Source organism: Solanum lycopersicum, chromosome 1 (assembly GCF_036512215.1).
Source record: "Solanum lycopersicum chromosome 1, SLM_r2.1".
NCBI lineage: Eukaryota > Viridiplantae > Streptophyta > Magnoliopsida > Solanales > Solanaceae > Solanum > Solanum lycopersicum.
This window is the reverse complement of record NC_090800.1, coordinates 5256397-5276043: the sequence shown is the minus strand read 5'-3', so window position 1 is coordinate 5276043 and position 19647 is coordinate 5256397. Positions and strand designations below refer to the sequence as shown.

At 28.9% G+C, this 19647-nt stretch overlaps 2 protein-coding genes across 2 annotated transcripts; both read left to right on the top strand.

Annotated features, from left to right (window-relative positions):
- The first annotated feature begins 2304 nt into the window (after positions 1-2304).
- Positions 2305-3377, top strand: LOC112940701 (uncharacterized). The gene is made up of 3 exons (XM_069293023.1): positions 2305-2704; positions 2773-2862; positions 2983-3377. Exons 1-3 carry the CDS (start codon positions 2305-2307, stop codon positions 3375-3377), a joined length of 885 nt encoding a protein of 294 aa, XP_069149124.1.
- Positions 3378-3512: 135 nt separating this feature from the next.
- LOC138340816 (uncharacterized) lies at positions 3513-3926 on the top strand. Its single transcript, XM_069293022.1, has one exon. It carries the CDS (start codon positions 3513-3515, stop codon positions 3924-3926), a length of 414 nt encoding a protein of 137 aa, XP_069149123.1.
- Positions 3927-19647: the final 15721 nt, after the last annotated feature.

The window sequence follows — 19647 nt, the reverse complement described above, 5'->3', positions numbered from 1 at the left end:
ATGAACTTTGATCTTTAATATATCATAATCTACTGGACCAGAATGTACGTATATATTTGACGAATGCATATTTATATACAAAAAATAAAAATAAATGTTAACATTAATATAAGTATCTAAAGATGGATATACCACAATATTATATAAAAGTATAAAATTAATTAAATAAAATAAATTTAAACTCACCTTATAGAGAAAAGACTTTAAAAAAGTTTAAAAAAGTGTAAAAGAAAAATTGAAAAATTATAATTGATTTGAATTAAGACTTGAATTAATTTATAAGAAAATTCTAGTGTAACATGTGAATAGACTCTATTTTTTAGATATGCATGTGAAATTTTTATTAAAAGTTTGACATGTGAACATTCACCATTAAATAAGCAATTGGAAGAGAATTTCACTGTTTATCAATGAAAATAAAAAAAACTATAATATGATTTAAATAATAATAGACTGAAATATTAGAGGAGAAAGAAGAAAAGGCTATAAGAGTAATAATTGGTGTATAAACTTTGACAAAAACATATATAATCTTCCAATATGTAAGAAGATTATTTAATATAACAACGACAAATTTTATATATAGCAAAGAAAAAATTGTTAATTTTATATTTTAGCAAACAATATAAAATTGCATTCCGTAGCTACGGGTCTTCTTTTGTGTATAATTGAGCCATTTATATAGTTTCAATTTAAAAAAAAAAACAAAACGCGGCAGATAAATAAGGAAAAAATCTCACAATTCACGCCAAATCAATTTTAGTTTCAGTCTCCCTTCTTCTCCTTCGATCGAAGCAACTCCATTGTTGACAATTCAAAAAATTGATCAAGCTATTGAAGGTTTTAAGCAATCAAGCAAGATAAATTTGTTTTTAGAGATAAAAATAAGAGGTAATTCTGATTGTGTTTTTGATTTTGTCGACAATGGTGTTTAAAATTCAAATTTTGTTTTTCAATTTCATCAAATCAGTTGAATGTATATTGAGATGTGAATATATGTCCGTAATTGATTTGATTAGTTAATGTGAATTATAAAAAAAATTGTGAAAAATTGTTGTTAATTTGAAATTACTGATTTGTGATTTGCTCCAATTCATAGAATTGTTTGCATTTGAAACTGTATAAGTGTTTAAGTGTATTAGATTGTTGTTTGTATCTTCGAATCTATCATATTTAGTGTTATTTTGTAAATTGTATAATTGAATGGAACTGTTGTCTATTACATACGAATTTGTCCATTGTATTCATGTACTTTTTAGTTGTTGCTATTGAATTGCATACTTCTATAAAGCTATAATTGTGTGTATACAGAGATTTTTTTTGTATAATTTGAAAATGTGTAGAAGCTTAAAAATGAAGTTTCTATAATAGGTATAAGTACATATTCTGTTTGTTACTGCATTTATTTAGCTAATAACTGTATATGTATATAATTTGATTTTGTATACAGAAATTCTGAAAATGGCTTCACTAGCTATATTGGTTAAGCATTCTGGTAGATGGGATAATGAAAATTGTTACGTTGATTATACAATTGAGGGGATGATTTTTTAAAAAAGTTTATCGTATAATGATTTGTATAATGTCATTGCAATGCAACTAGGGATTGATACGAATATGAATAAACTCAAAATCGAGTATAATATTGAAGGAAGGCAAGACACCCATGTTGATTCACAACGACATGGGTGTTAGAGTGTATATTATGCTTAAAAAGTCTGAAAATTAGTTCAACAAGTATCCACTGTGTATTAGCAAACTGCCTAGTATAATTGGTACCAATGAACTGTGTGGAAGTTCAAATCAGGATAGCGATATGATAACATCTATCAGCATCAATGAAAATGATGAATTTGATAATAGGCAGCTGAGTATTGGTGAATTGGTAGAGCCGCTTCATATTTTGTGGTCAGAGAGCTGCGATGGAGTTATTTCAAATCCTTGTAATAAGTTCGTGGAGGTAGACCAAGTGTATAAGACCAAAGACATATTGAAATCTGTGATGGAAAAATATGCAATTGAAAAAAGATTTCAATATGGAACAGTGAGGTCAAACGCAATCAGGTACCTGCTTTATACATACAAATATGTAATTGTATAAGTTGTTTTAATTATTTGTATATTGATGTGTTGTGTTGTTTTTGCTAATGTAGTTATACGCTGGAGTGTATTTCTGATGAATGTGAATGATTAATGAAAGCATCTCATGTCAACAACTCTGGTATGTCTAGAATAAGAACATTTAATACAGACCATACTTGTCTTTTGAAGGATAAAGTGTATTCACAAAAACATGCCACAAGCATGCTGATTGGAGGGATCGTTAAACCCAAACTTGTTGATCACAAGAGAAAATATACACCTTCTGATATTCGTAGTGATGTAAAGATATATTTGGGAGTTGATGTAAATTACTCGTTGGCTTGGAGGGCTAGAGAAAAGGCTCTAGTTGCATTAAGGGGGACTGTAGCTGCATCTTATAGCAAGCTTCCATCATATTTGTATATGATAAATATAACATATCCAGGCTCGCATATACGTCTAAAGAAAACAGATAAAAATGAGTTCTTGTATGTCTTTGTTGCATTGAATAGTTTTATACAAGGCTTTGAACATTGCAGGTCTGTAATTGTTGTGGATGGAAGTCACCTAAGAGGACCGTATAATGGAACATTTGTTGCTGCAAGTACAACGGACGGAGCAGGTATGATTACTTTTTTTTATTGTTCAATTTTTATCAAAATGTTAATGTGTGAGTAAATTAAAATGCAGGACACATTTTTCCACTAGCATATGGTATCATTGATTCGGAAAATGATGCAGCTTGGTTTTGGTTTTTTCTACAACTAAAGGAGGCTTATGGTGAAAGGATTAATATGTGTGTAGTGTCAGATAGAAATGAAAGTATCATAAAGGCAGTGACTCAAGTGTATAGAAATGTGTCACATTAGGCTTGTATGTGGCACTTATGGGGTAATGTAGAGAAGAAATTTAGGAAGGCATCCAAGGAGTTAAGTCCTGTGTATTATACAAAGACAAAGACTTGCAACAAAGTTGAATTTGACAGGCTGATGGATACTGTAAAAAAAGTTGATGTAGGTGTTAAAGAGTATTTGGAGCTAGCTGGATATGATAAGTGGTCAAGGTGTCATGCAGAAACTCATCGGGGATGGGCTAAGACGTCTAACATTGCAGAGAGTATAAATGCTGCATTAGTATCTGCTAGGGAATTACCAATATTCAATTTTCTGGAAGAGGTAAGACTGATGTTTGGGAGATGGAATCATGACAACAAACACGAGGCAGCCTGCACATTTACTCCGTTGATTGGAAAAGCTCAAAGTTTACTAATAGAATATGAAGCATTGAGCACATGAATGGGGGTATGTTTTATGTACATAAATTATTAATTAATGAGTTATGCACACGGATAGAAATTGTATAGACTTATACATATACATAAATCTATTTGTGTGAAGCAAGTTGTGCCGTCAATTGAATACATATACAATATGACTGATGATGGTAGGAGTTTTGTGGTCTGTTTAAAGAACAAAACATGTAGCTGTGGGAAGTTTCAATATGAAGAAATTCCTTGTGAACATGTTTGGGCTGTATTGAAGCGGAGAAGTCTAGTAGCCGATGTATTTTGCTCAGATTTGTATAAACCAAAGACGGTTTTGAAGATTTATGAGATATCGATCTATCCATTGCCTTCCTTTTCAGAATGGGTTATACCTGAAGCCATAATGTATAATGAAGCCCGACCTCCAAAATTCAAAAGACCTCCCGGAAGGCCTAAAAATAAATCCCGTTCAAAAACTAAACGTGAATTGCTTGGACTAAAAGGAAAGCATACATGTAGTACATGTGGATTTGCAGGTCACAATAGGCGTTCATGTAGAAATAGACCTCAAGAAGTTTAACAAGTTTTTACAATTCTATTGAAATTTAAATTTGATTTGATATACAATTGAATTTTATTCTGAAGTAGTTTTGTGTTAAAACATTATGAGTTAGTATTTTCAATATGGAATAAAGTGGTTATGTCTTATTAATTGTGCTAATCATTTTGTATAAATTTTACAGATACTTAGCTCTATAATTATACAGTTCATAAAGAATTAACAATTATATAACTGTCTATACTTATACAGTTATGTATAAATATATGTTGTTGTTTAAGTTGAATATATATGTATGCTTTATGAACTATTTTGTAAGCCTTGAAATGTATATGTATATATCCAACATAAATGTAACCTTAGTTTTATATTGTTAGTGTATAACTATTAATTGTATAAGCTTATTTGTAAATTTGAAATTTCTGAACAATTGGATAATCCTAGTAATGTATAATTATACAGTTCATAAAGAATTAACAATTGTATAATAGTCTATATTTCTACAGTTAATGTATAAATATATGTTGTTGTTTAAGTTGAATATATATGTATGCTTTATGAACTATTTTGTAAGCCTTGAAATGTATATGTATATATCCAACATAAATGTAATCCTAGTTTTATATTGTTAGTGTATAACTATTAATTGTATAAGCTTATTTGTAAATTTGAAATTTCTGAACAATTGTATAATCCTAGTAATGTATAATTATACAGTTCATAAAGAATTAACAATTGTATAACCGTCTATATTTATACAATTAATGTATAAATATATGTTCTTGTTTAAGTTGAATATATATGTATGCTTTATGAACTATTTTGTAAGCCTTGAAATGTATATGTATATATCCAACATAAATGTAATCCTAGTTTTATATTGTTAGTGTATAACTATTAATTGTATAAGCTTATTTGTAAATTTGAAATTTCTGAACAATGGTATAATCCTAGTAATGTATAATTATACAGTTCATAATAAATTAACAATTGTATAAACTGTCGAGATTTATACAATTAATTGTATAATCATACAGAAAGTAAAATAAACTGTTGAGTTTTATATAGTTAATGTGTATAGTCTCATTATTAAAAAGTGTATAATAATCAATTTTTATATAAAAAGTACAAAGTGAAATATACACTAGGTTTATACAGTTAGTGTATAAATATATATTGCGTAATGTAGTTTGTATAAGTATTAAATTGTAAACAAAAATAACGAAGTGAAAGACTTAATTGAACAAACAAGTATATTACAATACAAAAACATAGAAGTTCATAAATTGTTATGTCTTTTGTATATTCAAAAATACATAAATCTAGTATTACGGTTCTAATAAATTGTGATCATGTCACTGATATCAACATCCTATGAATCCTGACTGGCCTTTCTGGTGCGTCACTGTCACTGGTGGCATCAACTTGGATTTTTTACATTCCATAATTCTACAACAAAGACGCGTATTGAATACGAGTAAACTATGGATCAAATATTGGAACCAAATTTCCCTTACTGATATGGTCTGCATAAGCAGCAACATATAGTCCACAATCGCTGAAATTATACACAACCGTTCTAGGATCAGTGTAAAAATAAAATTAAAAATTTGATTAAGAGTAATAATAAGACTTACAGGCTTCCTTCATGTTGTTGTGTTATATCATTGACATGTATAATTTCAAAAGAGTCAACTTCAGAATGCGACTTGTACTTCGGATATGACGATATGTTAATGCTTTTCTTCCTGTAAAAACCAGACTTAGATAAATACATGGGAATCAGTTGTGCATATTTCTTGATCTCATTTGAAACTGACGAATTGTGTAGTGAACCACCCCTAAGAGAATCATAGACATGTATACATCTCTCATTAAAGGACACAACAATAAGAACCCAATGAAATATCTGCTCGATGTTAACAGGGATAAGGATGTTATCAACGGTATGCCAAGGTGCAGCAACATGAAATCTGTATCCATTAATGTACTCAATAATGGACTCCTCTGTACTCTCCTTGTTGACTATACTATCCAAATTGTAATAAGCATCCCACACATTTGCAATTAGTTTATTGAAATGGCAATCCACAGTAATAAAGCTGACTTCATTGTTATCGGAGTCGAAGTACTTGGCTCTTTTGCGTATGTAATACAAAATGACATCTATGTGCTGTAAAAATACATAATCATAAATTGTATAAATACTAAATCTGTAAATTGTATAAAAAACAGAATTGTGTAAAGCTTACCGAGTCATCAAGTAATTGATCTTTGTATGCAAGCCTATAGAACCAGTTCTTGTTTTGGACAGTTACAATTCCAAAATAAAACCACATCTGTAAGCGAGACTTGTTCTTTTTGTATCGCTCTTCTTTACCTATCCTATCGAAATTCAAATAAAAAGAAATTTTTATACAAATACACACATATATGATTAAATAATTATATTTAGTAATTACTAACTAATTTACTTTGCGCTATGCCTGACAAGAAGCCCTTCATTTAACCATTTCAAGAAATGCAGATATAAAGTTGTAAGATCCACATCCGACATTGCAACAAATGGATGTTTGAGTTCAAACACGTAGTGGAACCTTGATGAACTACCTGAAATGTATAAAGACATATTATTTTTAGGTGTGTAAAACACTTATTGATATAACTGTGTTAATATGTAAAATGTATAATTTGTTATACCAGATTCAAAACTGAACGTTGTCACATAAGGCGACGTGTTGAATGGGCCTGGACGCCTTTCCCTTGAAATTGGTAACGGTGTGTGTTCGTCCACAACTAACAAAGTATGTAACACAATGCTTCTTTCTGTATTAATTTTTGTTTGATTATCATCTACAATCTGAAGAGGTTTTGGAAAGATGAAATCTTCCTCAACAACTAATTCATCGGCGTTGGATGATCCTGGTTTGTTTGTATCTCCCAATTCTTCTTGCTCCATCTTTTCAGTTTGATCATATATAACATTCAATAATTCCTGCTGTTATATAACAATAGACAAAATTTTGACAAAAAAATACAAATTAATGATCATATTATATACAACTTAACCCCTTTAATTTACGAAGACAATAACATACAAATGAAGGATTGTTGAATTCTGCTTGATCATCCATGAATTGGGATCTTTCTTTGTCCACTTCTACTGAAACATCTTCACATTTCTCCGTCTAAATGTATAATATTAGTAATATACACATATAAACATAGATTATAAAAAAATAAAAAATGTTATTCAAGAATTCAAACCTCAAAATTGTTTTGAAACTCAGAAATATTGAAAGTGTTTTGAACATCTTGGTTGATTTGAACATTGGAACTGCCTATTACTTATTTATACATTATTGTATAGTTTGTTGCAAGTTGAATTTTGTTATTACATTATACAATAAAATATTATATATATTTTAGATGGGTACTAAATTGTATATGTATAATGATCATATCTGTATGTTTAGTATATATATATTTTACAAAATTGAGAATGTTGTTCATAAAAAAAAATTACCTGTGGCTCGGGAGTGTTGAATTGTTGAATTAAAGGGCTAACCAGCTGGAGAGCGTGAAGATGACTGCTGAAATGTAACTTCAGGACTAGATGATGTGACATTTACTCGAACAAAATTCTACAAAAAATTATTATTAAAATATACAGTATATACAAAACGCAATAAAAATTTGGATTACAAAGAAGATAAAATAAGTATATTACCTCTTGATCATTTAGATCATTCAAAACAGATTGACAGTTCAATTTAGAAGGTAAATTCAGATAAGGTTCTTTGGACTGATCGACACCGACTGTTGAAACTTTACGTGGTACTTCTACACCGTCACCCTGAAAAGAAAAGAAAAACTGTATATATATATATATATATATATATATATATATATATATATATAAAATACATGTATTGATGAATATTAACAAAACCTTATCTTCCGCATTCTTGGTTTTGATAGAATCCAACACAACTTTGAAGTTGATTTCAATGAAGTTCCTTAAATCAGTAAACTTTTTCTCCATTTGACATTGAAATGTATAATTAACATTAACGATATATATAATTTTCATAAAAAATATTTTAATAAATAAATATCGAAATTTTGAATCGATCAAACTCATCACGCGATATGTTGAAATCCTGTGACTTGCTGGTGGATGGAATTTTAGAAGCAACACTTTCTTTAAGCTCAACATTTTTCTTAAAGCCTGCAATTGCTGGAACCTTAGCAGATTTTTTGGTCTGCTTTTTGGGATGTGGTGCCTTAGTTATTTTTGCAATACTGACATTTCGAGGAGACTTTGCCAAACCGCGTTGCTTAGAAATGACTCGGGGTGGTGACTTATTCTGAATATGACTGATTGTGCGCCTTGATTGCTTCTTAGGAGGAGACGAATAAGTATCAACCTTTTCTTTTCCACGATTGTTTATTGGACTTGGAGGATCCTGAAAATCATCATCCGAATCATTTGCAGCTGTTGTTTCTATTGGCGATTGCTCTGTTTGAACATACTCAGGGGGTAATTCAAGAATACTGAGTTCCATTTCAGTTGGGATCAGATTCTGAAACACAAGCTGCAAAATATATACATGTTCATATATGTATAATTATACAGTTCATAAACTTATTTATACAATTAAGTCTGTACATATACATTCCAAACAGTTAAATGTTTTATTATACAGTTTAAATTTTTATATATACAAATAAGGATATATTTATACAATTAGTATAATTATATGCATAATTATACATTTTAAGAAACTTATATCATACATAATATAATACAAGGAGCACATTTATACATATAGTTTTAAATGAAATAAATTGATACATGTATTTATACAGGTACATATTTATACAGTATTATATTCTACTATAATTTTATAGAACTGTATAAATATGTAACTATATAAATGAACCATAAAATGATACATATATTTATGCAGTGCGTACCGGATTGTTGTCGTCTCTGAATATGCCCTTAGCGAAATAGCTTAGACGAGGGAAATATTTTTTTGTCTCCCAGTTGAGTATCCTAGGGATGTGATCAGATACTTTAACAGCAATTTCATCATCAAATTTCGAACAACATTCATAAAACCACACTTGCAAAGCAAGTGGGAAACCATACAACCTAAAATACTTCCGATCATGTTTGATCTTACTATGCAAATGCATAATCATTATATCAAAAGCCTTTTTACCCCAAGGATTGTTAATGTATCTGCCTGATTCAACTAAATCAAAATCTTTTCTATCAATTACAGTACCAGTTGGTTCTTCAGAAAAGATGAATGAATGAATATAGAACAATATTGCAAATTTAACAGCATCATCATCATTATCTACCCAAATTTTTTTATCAAACTTGTCAATCAATTGACTCTTGGTGACGGGTTTTTCAACTTCAAAATACTAATGAATAATCCTATTTGGTTCATCAGTATTAAATACAAAATCATTCTCATTATCTGAACATTTTAACCCAGTTATTAAGGTAAAGTTGCGAATGGTGAAATGCAGAGTAGTGTCATTGACATGTATCAGGATTGCATCTTTTGAGCTACCTTCAATTTCTCTATAAAACATGCACCTAATTAGTTGTGCCTGAACGTGAAACCTACGAATGCTGCATAGTTGAGCAAAACATGTATTTCCACAGAATTGTCTGTACTGTGACTCAGTAAGATTCGAAGATAGAACATTCATAACGTCAATATTTGTGTAACACTACATGTTCAGAATTCTTGTTGGTTCTCTTTGACCTAAATACTTAACATCCTGAAAAAAAGCATATATATTTTACTTAAAAAAATAGTGGTATTAGACACAAATATATATAAATTATACACTTATACACACAGTTGTATAATGAGGCAGTAAATTAGTCAGAATAAATTATAACTTATACACACAGTTGTATAATAAGGCAGTAAATCAGACAGACTAAATTATATACTTTTAAAACAATTGTATAATGAGGAAATAAATTAGTCAGAACAAATTATACACTTGTACACAGTTGTATAATAAGACAGTAAATCAGACAGATTAATTTATACATTTTTAAAACAATTGTATAATGAGGCATTAAATTAGTCAGAATAAATTATACACTTTTAAAACAATTGTATAATGAGGCAGTAAATTAGACAGACTAAATTACACACTTATAGACACAGTTGTATAATGAGACAGTAATTTAGGCATTATAAGACATGAATAGAAATCAAGTATTAAGATATTATACATTTATAAAAAAAATTGTATAAGGCACAAATCAACAGAAACACAAAAACATGTACGAATATATATTATACATTTATAATTGTATAAGACATGAATTAACAGTAAAAACTAAACATATGATCAATTATTATACACATACCTTATGCTCAATTGACCCAGAACCAACGCCTTCATTTTTATCATTGTGAGAGGTATGAACATCAGTTTTATGTTTTCTTTTCTTTTTAGACCCAGTAACAACATTAACAGTATTCTTCAAACTTCCATCAACAAAACTATTTGGGTCATTATTGGAATTGGATCTAATATCTTGCATGTTAGTAGATTTAGACAATGAACCTGAAATTTCCCCAAATTCCTGAGTTAGACCCAATGAAAACGATGGATTTTCAACATCAATTTGAACATGCAATGGTATACCTCTTGTAAATCTCTTCGATGGAGATTGGGCATCCATTAATCAAACCAAAATTCTGAAGCGATTAACAGTTGAAGTGAAAATTAGTTTTAAAAAATTCAAAAAAAATAAACAACAACTGACAATGTAAGTAGGTTTTAAGCAGTACCTTGATATTTTTGAAATATTTTGAAAAACCGCCCTAATGTGCGTGCTAGGAGAAGTTGGAAGTTTCAACTTGCAATTGTGGAGAAAAGTGTGGAGAAATTGAAGGAAGAAGACCAAATTGTATAAAATGGATGGACAGAGAGAGGAAAAAAGAGGGTTTTATATTGGGGAAATTTTTTTATACAAAACGTGGGACCTAGTATAGCAAATTAACTTTAAGTTTGCCATTTAAAGAAAATAAATGAAAGGGAATTTAATTAGTATAATTACCTTCCTTAGTTTGCCATTCTCCACAATTTTCCCGTATAACAATGGTCAATTAAGAAATAATTATTTTATCAAATTCAATTTTTAGAAAAAAAAGTCTAAACTAGTATCAGAGCCTATTCAACATTTTTACTAAAATTTTTAATTTTTGAAAGCATTTTTTATAAAAGAATAACCTTTCAGAATAGATTTTTGAAAAATAAAATGTGTGATTGACTAATTTATTTTTTAAAGTGTTTTTACTGCTTTCTTTGCACAATAAAGAATCATTTTATATTTTTTCTCATATTTTTTCTGCTCCTAAAAATACACATGTAAGTAATTTATCATTGTTTGTTAAAAAATTTAATTTTCAATAAAAGAATGATAATTTGTTTCAACAATAGCTCTGATACTATTAATAATTTTTTTATCAAAAGAATGCATCAAAGTAATAAAGAAAAAAAATCATTAATATAAGAGAGAAAAAACATAGATTTGAGTCATTTTCTGAAATGAGACCAAATACTTTTTCACATGACACAATATAAATAGAGCCTCATATATGTATTGTCAGCCACCTCTTGGGCAGTATGAACTGAAAAGTAATAATTATAGGTTGGACTTTTCAGAAGCGAATTCACTTTTAAAGAGTAGTGATTTTACGTTAGAGGGTAATTTGGGTACAAGAAATAAATGAACTTATCCATCTTAATTTTTAAGCTAAATTATGAAATATCTAAAATTTGTTGTTCGTGTCGAGTCGTGCCAAAATATTTTCTTGTCAAATATATTTTTCGTTATGAAAAAAGTAAAAGTCAGATCATTTAGAAAATGTCTTTGTATGACCTCTATGTCACTTCACACACTATTAACATGAGATGTTTTAAGCATCAGATCTTTTTTTTTAATGAAAAGAGAAGAAAAGTACATAAGAGTGATGATTGATAATTGATGTATAGATTTTAACAAAGAAAAAATATATATAATCATTCAATATGCATAAGGACTATTTAGTATAACAATATTAACTAAAAAAAGTATGTAAGAGTCTCAGAACTTGTTTAACATTTTTACTAAAAATTGCTAATTTCTGGAAGAATTTTTTTTAAAATAATATTTTAGAAAAAGACTTTAGAATAAATAAATAAATTGTGTTTAGCTAATTTATATGAAAATGTTTTATAATTGCTTTCTCAGCACAATCGAGAATCACTTTACATTTTTCTTCACATTTTTCCTCTCCCAAAAATACACATGTAAGTAATTTATCGTTGTTTGTTGACAAAGTCAATTTTCAACAAATATATCATGCTCAATTCAAATGTTTTTTAAAATACTACTGATATAATGTAAAAATATTTAATCAATTTAAATTTTTAGATTAAAAAAAGTGTATAAGAGTATAAGGTGATGTATGAGCCTTGACAAGAAAACTTAAGTTAAAGATTCAATTTTTTTTTACTTTAGTCAGGATAGGAGTTTTGTTTTGTTTTTCATTCGGTGTTCGATGGCCCAATTTGACTCGTAGTAATCTGGAATGGACACTACAAGATTTATTTTAGAGGTGACATCCCCAACAAAATTTTATTCATGCTTAGAGCTAAGATAAAAGTGTTAACTGATGAATAGACCTTGACTTAAAGATAAAAAGAAATCCAATAAAAAATCACTTTAAGTTTTGGTGGGTCTGATTCATTATGTCCACATAAATAAAAGTAGTGAATCGCCAGTTGATGTGATAGATTGAGTGTAATTTTGATGAGGTATATTATGAATCACAAATTAAGATAAGAAAAGTCTATAACTATTTTTTGAAATAATCATTTCTAAGAAGATCAACTAGTCACTTTCAATCAAATTTTGAGTTACCAATACCGTATTGACTCTTTGGTGAAATTTTAATGTAAAATGTTTTTTAAACTATTATTAAAATAGTAAAAGTCATATATCATTTAAAAAGTGGTTACGTATTACCATAGGTCACTTCAAACACTCGTAACTTAAAATGTTTTATATGCGGAACTGTTTTTTTCATGATAAAATAAAAAAATCTATAAGAATGATAATTAATGTATATACTTTGATTAAAAAAACTTTAATATTTCAATATGCATGAAGACAATTTAATATAACAATAGTCAACTAAGAAATAATTATTTTATCAATTAAAATTCTTAGAGAAAAAAAAAGTTTATATGAGTATCAGAGCCTATTTAACATTAATAATATAAAATTTTAATTTCTAGAGACATTTTTTTTAAAAAACAACTTTTCAGAATATATTTTTGAAAAATATAATGTGTTTGACTAATTTATTTTGGTATAATACTCAATTACTCCCCTAGCCTATATCCAAAATCCCTGAGACACACCTTATCTTTGATGAGGTCCTATTACCCCCTCCAACTTTTTTTAAAGTAATTAATTACCACTTTCGTAACTACGTGACAATATACGTGAATTCACCCATGTAGGGCGCATGAGTGAAGATTTTGATTAACAATGACCAATAAAAGTTAGCCACGTGTCAAAGTAATTTGAAAAAAATTCAAATATAAATATTAATGTTTCTCTCCAATGCAGTTGCCTTCCTCTTTTGAAATTTTTTTTTTCTCATTTTCATGGTTCTTCATTTTTAAAGAAGCTCCATCCATTATCATTCAAGTTAAATAGATCCTTGATTTGAAAAGGCAAAGTAAAATTTGATATATTCTTTACATCTTTTTATGTCATTAGTAATTCTTATTTTTTTTTGACAATGTTTATAAAGTTAGGGTTATGACAAAATCCGAGTTGAATAAGTTGTGTATGGATGAGAATGATTCAATGTTTAACGCGGAAGTGGGATGCAATCATGGAATCTTACTGCAAATACAGACGTCTTGATCAAATCGCGATCCTGAAAGACGATTTTGGTCTTGTCCTCACTATGAGGCCACAAACTGTAATTTCTTTAGATGGAGAGACACGGAGAGAGTTGATGAAAGATCTCGTTTTATTCTTCCAAAATTGGTGAATAGGATTAACGAGTTAGAAAAAAATTATGAGCGTGTGAAGATGCAACTGGAACAGCTTGATAATTCCAACATTGAACAGTCAAAACTAGAGAAAATTCCTTTGGATGAAGGTGAAAGTCTTCAAAATCGTTATGAAAATCTGAACATCAATTCAAAGGAGAAGGTTGACAACGTAAAAGAAATGGGTGAATTGAAACACAAGAAAAAGATGAAAGGGATGAAAATGAAGAAAACAAATAAACTTTCCCTCTTTCTTTTCCTTGTTCCTTTATCTACTTTTTGATAAAGTAATTTTGAAAACATAAATGACCAGCTTTTTCGAATTTGGGAAGTGTAAAAGTAGCTGATAGTCACTTTTAGAAATCTGCAAAAGTGGAGCCCGACGCGTGTTGAACAAACACATCAACCTTTCTAATTATTATTGTCACATAGGTACGAAAGTGACAATTAATTACTTAAAAAAAAGTTGGAGAAGGTAATAGGACCTCATCAAAGATAAGGTGTGTCTCAGAGATTTTGGGTATAGGATAGGGGGTAATTGAGTATTATCCCATTTATCTTTAAAATGTTTTTGATTGCTTTCCCTGCGCAATCAAGAATCAATTTACATTTTTCTCTTCCTAAAAATACATGTAAGAAATTCACATGTTTTTGATAAATTTTAAATAAAAGAATGATATTTTATTTTAATAATAGGTCAGATTGATGTTATTAATAATTATTATCAAAAGAATACATCAAGCTTATCAATAGCTCATATTCTCAAGTTAATCCATATAAATAGTCAATTAACAGCTACAACATTCAGTTCCACCACTTGTAATAACACATGCATCAAGTCTCATAACTTGTAATAACAAGTCTATTTTATAGTTACATTATTATAGATAAAATGTCAGAAGAGTCTTTGTTGTGGCTATCTTAATAGCTCTATGTACACATAGTTTTTCTTTATATTACGACCCACAAAAAATTGCGCAAAAATATAAACTCCATTTTATAAAGATAACAAAAGAAGAAGATTATAAAAGAAAGGGAAATAAATTAATAAAAAAAAAAGACGTGAAAACATTATTATCCATGAAGAACTTTTTAGATGGTATCTTGAATTTAAATTTTCTTATAAAATATGTGTTAAATTAAAGTTAAATAGTAAACAATTTGAAATATGAAATTCTCTTACTATATAAACTATCTATGTTTTTTGACATTTCAAGAAATGTTACATTAATAGAGAATAATTATTTTTGTTTATTGCATAAATTCATCAATTAAGTATTTGAATGTAAACAGTATGTTGCTGAAATATCAAACACAAGAAAATACTCTAAATTGAATATTCAATAATCTTGCGTAATTGAAGTAGTTGAAAACATTACTTTTGACCCTTGTAGGACTATTCATCAATTTGGACTTGCAGTACTTTGCAATGATAATAATTATCGATCGAAATATCTACTTTTGACCGTTGTTGGGCTAATCCTTCCCGTAGTCAACAACATCTCAAAGTTCCACACACCTCTATAAAATGAAAAAAAAAAAATGAAACTTATAGAAATCACACTAATTTAGAAGCTGATTACTTAGTTATATTCTAATTTTCAATATTGCGAATCTTAGTAGATTTTGATGCGTTCAAATAAGTTCAAATACATGTATCACGACATACGTGAGGTTACAACTAGGTGTAATTTGTGAGTAAGACTAGGCAACATACCGGAACGGAACCAACGGACCAGAACGAGACCATCGGACCGGTATCGAATCGAAATGGAGCGAGTTGATCGGTTCATTGTCCGTTACCGAGATGAACTGTACCGAAATTAGCAGGATGGATATTCGATTTCGTCCCGTCCCACTATATACCGGGATGGATTAGAATTTGACCTGAATGGAACAGGATGGGATAAACGGGATGACACATCTAGTTATTTCAAAAAATGATTTTTTCGAATTATAAAAATATGAACATTTTTTTATTTTTCTAAGTATAAATTATTAGTTTTTAAATTTATAATATAATTTTTTACTTAAGTTTATTTTAAAAATATATTTTTAAATTTTTTTATTTATTAAGTTTGCAAATTAAGTCTAATTAAGTTTTTAAGATTTAAATCTTTTGAAGTTTATAAATTATTACTTATTATTTATAAATTTATACTACTATGACTCTATCTTCCGGAATCTCCAAGATAATTATGGTTCCTTCTTTATTTTGTTGAATTTATACCAAATAATGTGATGAATTTTGGGAAAATACCCAAGTACCCCCTCAACCTATGCCCGAAATTCCAGAGACACACTTATACTATACTAAGGTCCTATTACCCCCCTGAACTTATTTTATATGTAATTTTCTACCCCTTTATAGCCTACGTGGCACTAGTTCGGAAAAAAAGTCAACCATCGTTGGGCCCACAAGATAGTGTCACGTAAGCTAAAAAGGGGTAAAAAATTATTAATAAAATAAGTTAAGGGGGGTAATAGGATTTTAGTATAGTATAAGTGTGTCTCTGAGATTTCGGGCATAGGTTGAGGAGGTACTTGGGCATTATCCCATGAATTTTTGAAGAATATATCTATGATCTTAGTCAAAGTGAAGGTCATTTTGTGACGTCATCTTCTCTATGTCTTCTTTTTATTATGTATGTGATTGATGTATAAAAAGACGAAGAAAAGAAAATTAAAAACCTATACTACTAAAAAGAAAGAATGAAAAAATGAAAATGAACATTCAATATCTCTATAGATGATTGATATTTATAGATTGGATAAGCTATAAAAATAGTTAGAAGGAAATTGAAAAGACATGCTATTTAAGTAAGAATATCAATAGATGGAGATTTTTTTATAACTCATATATAATTACAATAATAAGTATGCTTGAATTTTTTTAATTAATAAATAAATTATTTAATGAAAAGAAAGAAGAAAAAATGTGAAAAAGAGAGGGAAAAAAAGGAATGGAGGCCATAGAGAGGTGCCACATCACCTTCTCTATGATCCTCCTATATATATGTGTGTGTATATATGTTATAATTTATAAGTTATATTTATAACTTGTAATTTTAAATAAATTAAATTTGTAATTTTAAAAAATTAAATAAAAATAAGGATAAAACAATTACACAAATTAAAAACATCAATTTAATTTATTTAAATTTGTATTACAAATTACAATTTCAATTTAGAACTATTAGTAGAGTGCAGAGTTTACGCAACCACCTTCTAGGAAGAGTTCTGTTTCAACTAAGTCTCGAATGTAATACTAATAAGGGGTAGTTGGGTTACTTGGGTAGTATTTATTATTTAATATAAAATATAAATTATAATTTATAAAGATATAATATAAATTAATTAATAATTAATCAGAATTGGATTGGATCAGAATCAAAATAAATCGAGATACGGTACCGGTACCTCGATTCCGTTCCGTTTCTGTCCCGGTTCAGGATGTCCGTTCTGCCCCGTAGGCAACCGAACCGAAAGAACCGGAACAATACCGAACCAACTACTGATACATCCCGTTTCGTTGCCCAGCCTTATTTGTGACTTTTTCCATATGAATTCGTATATATTAGGAATATATAAGAAATCTCGATCGTCTTCATGACATTTCGCTCGCCACTCTCCTATGTATATAATATCTCATATACATGACAATCACACCAGATACACATAATACATGTATCTTGTCTGTATCTAGAGTGATTTGTATACATAGAGACTTCAAACATATGTTTAGTTGATAGATCGTATAACAAGAAATGATCACATCAATGTTTCATCCATAAACCAAAACTTCATCACTTCCTTTAAAATATTTTATCAACTTAATGAGGGAAAATTACGCAAAAAAAAAAAAAAAAGAAGAAGAAAAAGTTTTCTGAAAACTCCTAGAAAATAACTTATTATTAATTTTCACTTTATCTTCTCCTAATACTAATAGAAAGCATATACTATTTATTGAATAAATTAATGGAAAATAGAACTCTTAAATATGACAGTAATAATTTCCTTTTTATCTTCCCCTAACACTAACAGAAAACGTATACTTTATTTTTTTTTCTTTGATAAATAAGTCATAAACAGAAAATGTGAAGGGTTTTAGACATAAATAAAAGGGGCGTCCAACTTTTAGGGGCTAAAAATGCCCATTTTTTCTTACAAATATAAAACTAAAGTTACAATATAATCTCCATTTTTTTTTGGAACTTTTTAAACTTTTTTCATTTATACTTCTTTCTTTTTATTTCTCTTATTTTTACACTAATGAATAAGAGGGAAAAAAACAAAATAGTCAAATAATAATAATCAAAGAAGCCAAAAAATAATTTGTGTAAAGAACATCAAATACATGATTTTTTAAAGAAAATTTAAAATTAGTTTTTTCACTTTTTCAACAGTACACATAGACGTATGCAGGAGGGGGTCACCCAGTTCACATGAACCAATGCTTCTCTCCCGAAATCATATATAGTAATATTATATTTTTATTTAAATATACGTGTGAACCCACATCCAAAGTATCTTACAATACGACGATAATTGCGTGTACCTCTTAGTGATGTTAGAAATTTGAATGTTATATCCATTTTATTTTATTTTTCTTTCTAAAATTGAACACCACCTTTCTAAGTAGTTATTGATAACACTTTTGACGTTTTGATTAATTAAACATTTCAATGTTGAACCTATAGACAATTCAAACCCCCAATCCACACTCACCATGAAAAAAATAAACGTGTGGAGAGGTAAAAAGCGAGTTTCTGATAGCATTAAAAACTACGGAGAAGATGAAATTCTCCATTCCTGATGAAATAATTTTTGAAATATTCTCATGGCTTCCTGTTAAATCATTAATGCGTTTCTAGTGTGTTTCCGGATTATGTAATTCTCTGATATTCGAATCAGATTTTTTGAATATCCATAGATGTCGTCGGTCCAGTGGAACAAAGCTGTGCGGCTGATCTAAAGGATCTAAACTATGAGTTTTAACTTTAGGCATAGATGAATCGTGGAGAAAGACGCAAAGCATTTTCCCTTCTCTTCTATACGATAAGCCTAATGTTTGCATTAGCGGAGTTATCTATCAGTCTAATAGTGCTTACAAATCTTTTATTGCAGCATTTTGATGTTAAATCTGAAAAATTCAAAATGATTACATTGTGGAATGAATCTCACTGGCTGTGCGATTGAATGGAAACCTAGCTATTGTGAATTATCACATGATAAACTACTGCTTCGACTTGTGGATTTTTAGAGCATTCTCCAAAAAGAGAATGGAAGAGAGACATGTCATTCGATTTTCGAAGAATTACAACAGAAGTACAATTTCTTCCCGGCCTAAATGATGGTTTTCTTCTTTTGTTATTATTCGTTTGGGTTTGAGCCTGAAGAAAAGAAGTACGAAATTATTGCGACGACAAATCATGTTGGAGAATGTTACATAAAGTAGTGAATTTTCGCTTTAGGCATAAACGAATCATGGAGAGAGGTTAAAAGTTTCCTTCATAATGTGTTCAGGATTTGCTCTCCATAATGAATATGTTATAGCTGGATTTGATGTTAAATATGAATTTTTCAAATAATTGTATTGGGAATAATGCAACTTCGTGGCACCATTACGAGTTAA

Excerpts from the sequence above, each read along its gene's own strand:
- LOC112940701 (XM_069293023.1), top strand. The coding sequence starts at position 2,305 with ATGCTGATTGGAGGGATCGTTAAACCCAAACTTGTTGATCACAAGAGA. Across the intron at positions 2,705-2,772 it reads AAGTACAACGGACGGAGCAG|GACACATTTTTCCACTAGCA; the intron begins GTATGATTACTT and ends ATTAAAATGCAG. Across the intron at positions 2,863-2,982 it reads ACAACTAAAGGAGGCTTATG|AGAAGAAATTTAGGAAGGCA; the intron begins GTGAAAGGATTA and ends GGGGTAATGTAG.
- LOC138340816 (XM_069293022.1), top strand. The coding sequence starts at position 3,513 with ATGACTGATGATGGTAGGAGTTTTGTGGTCTGTTTAAAGAACAAAACA.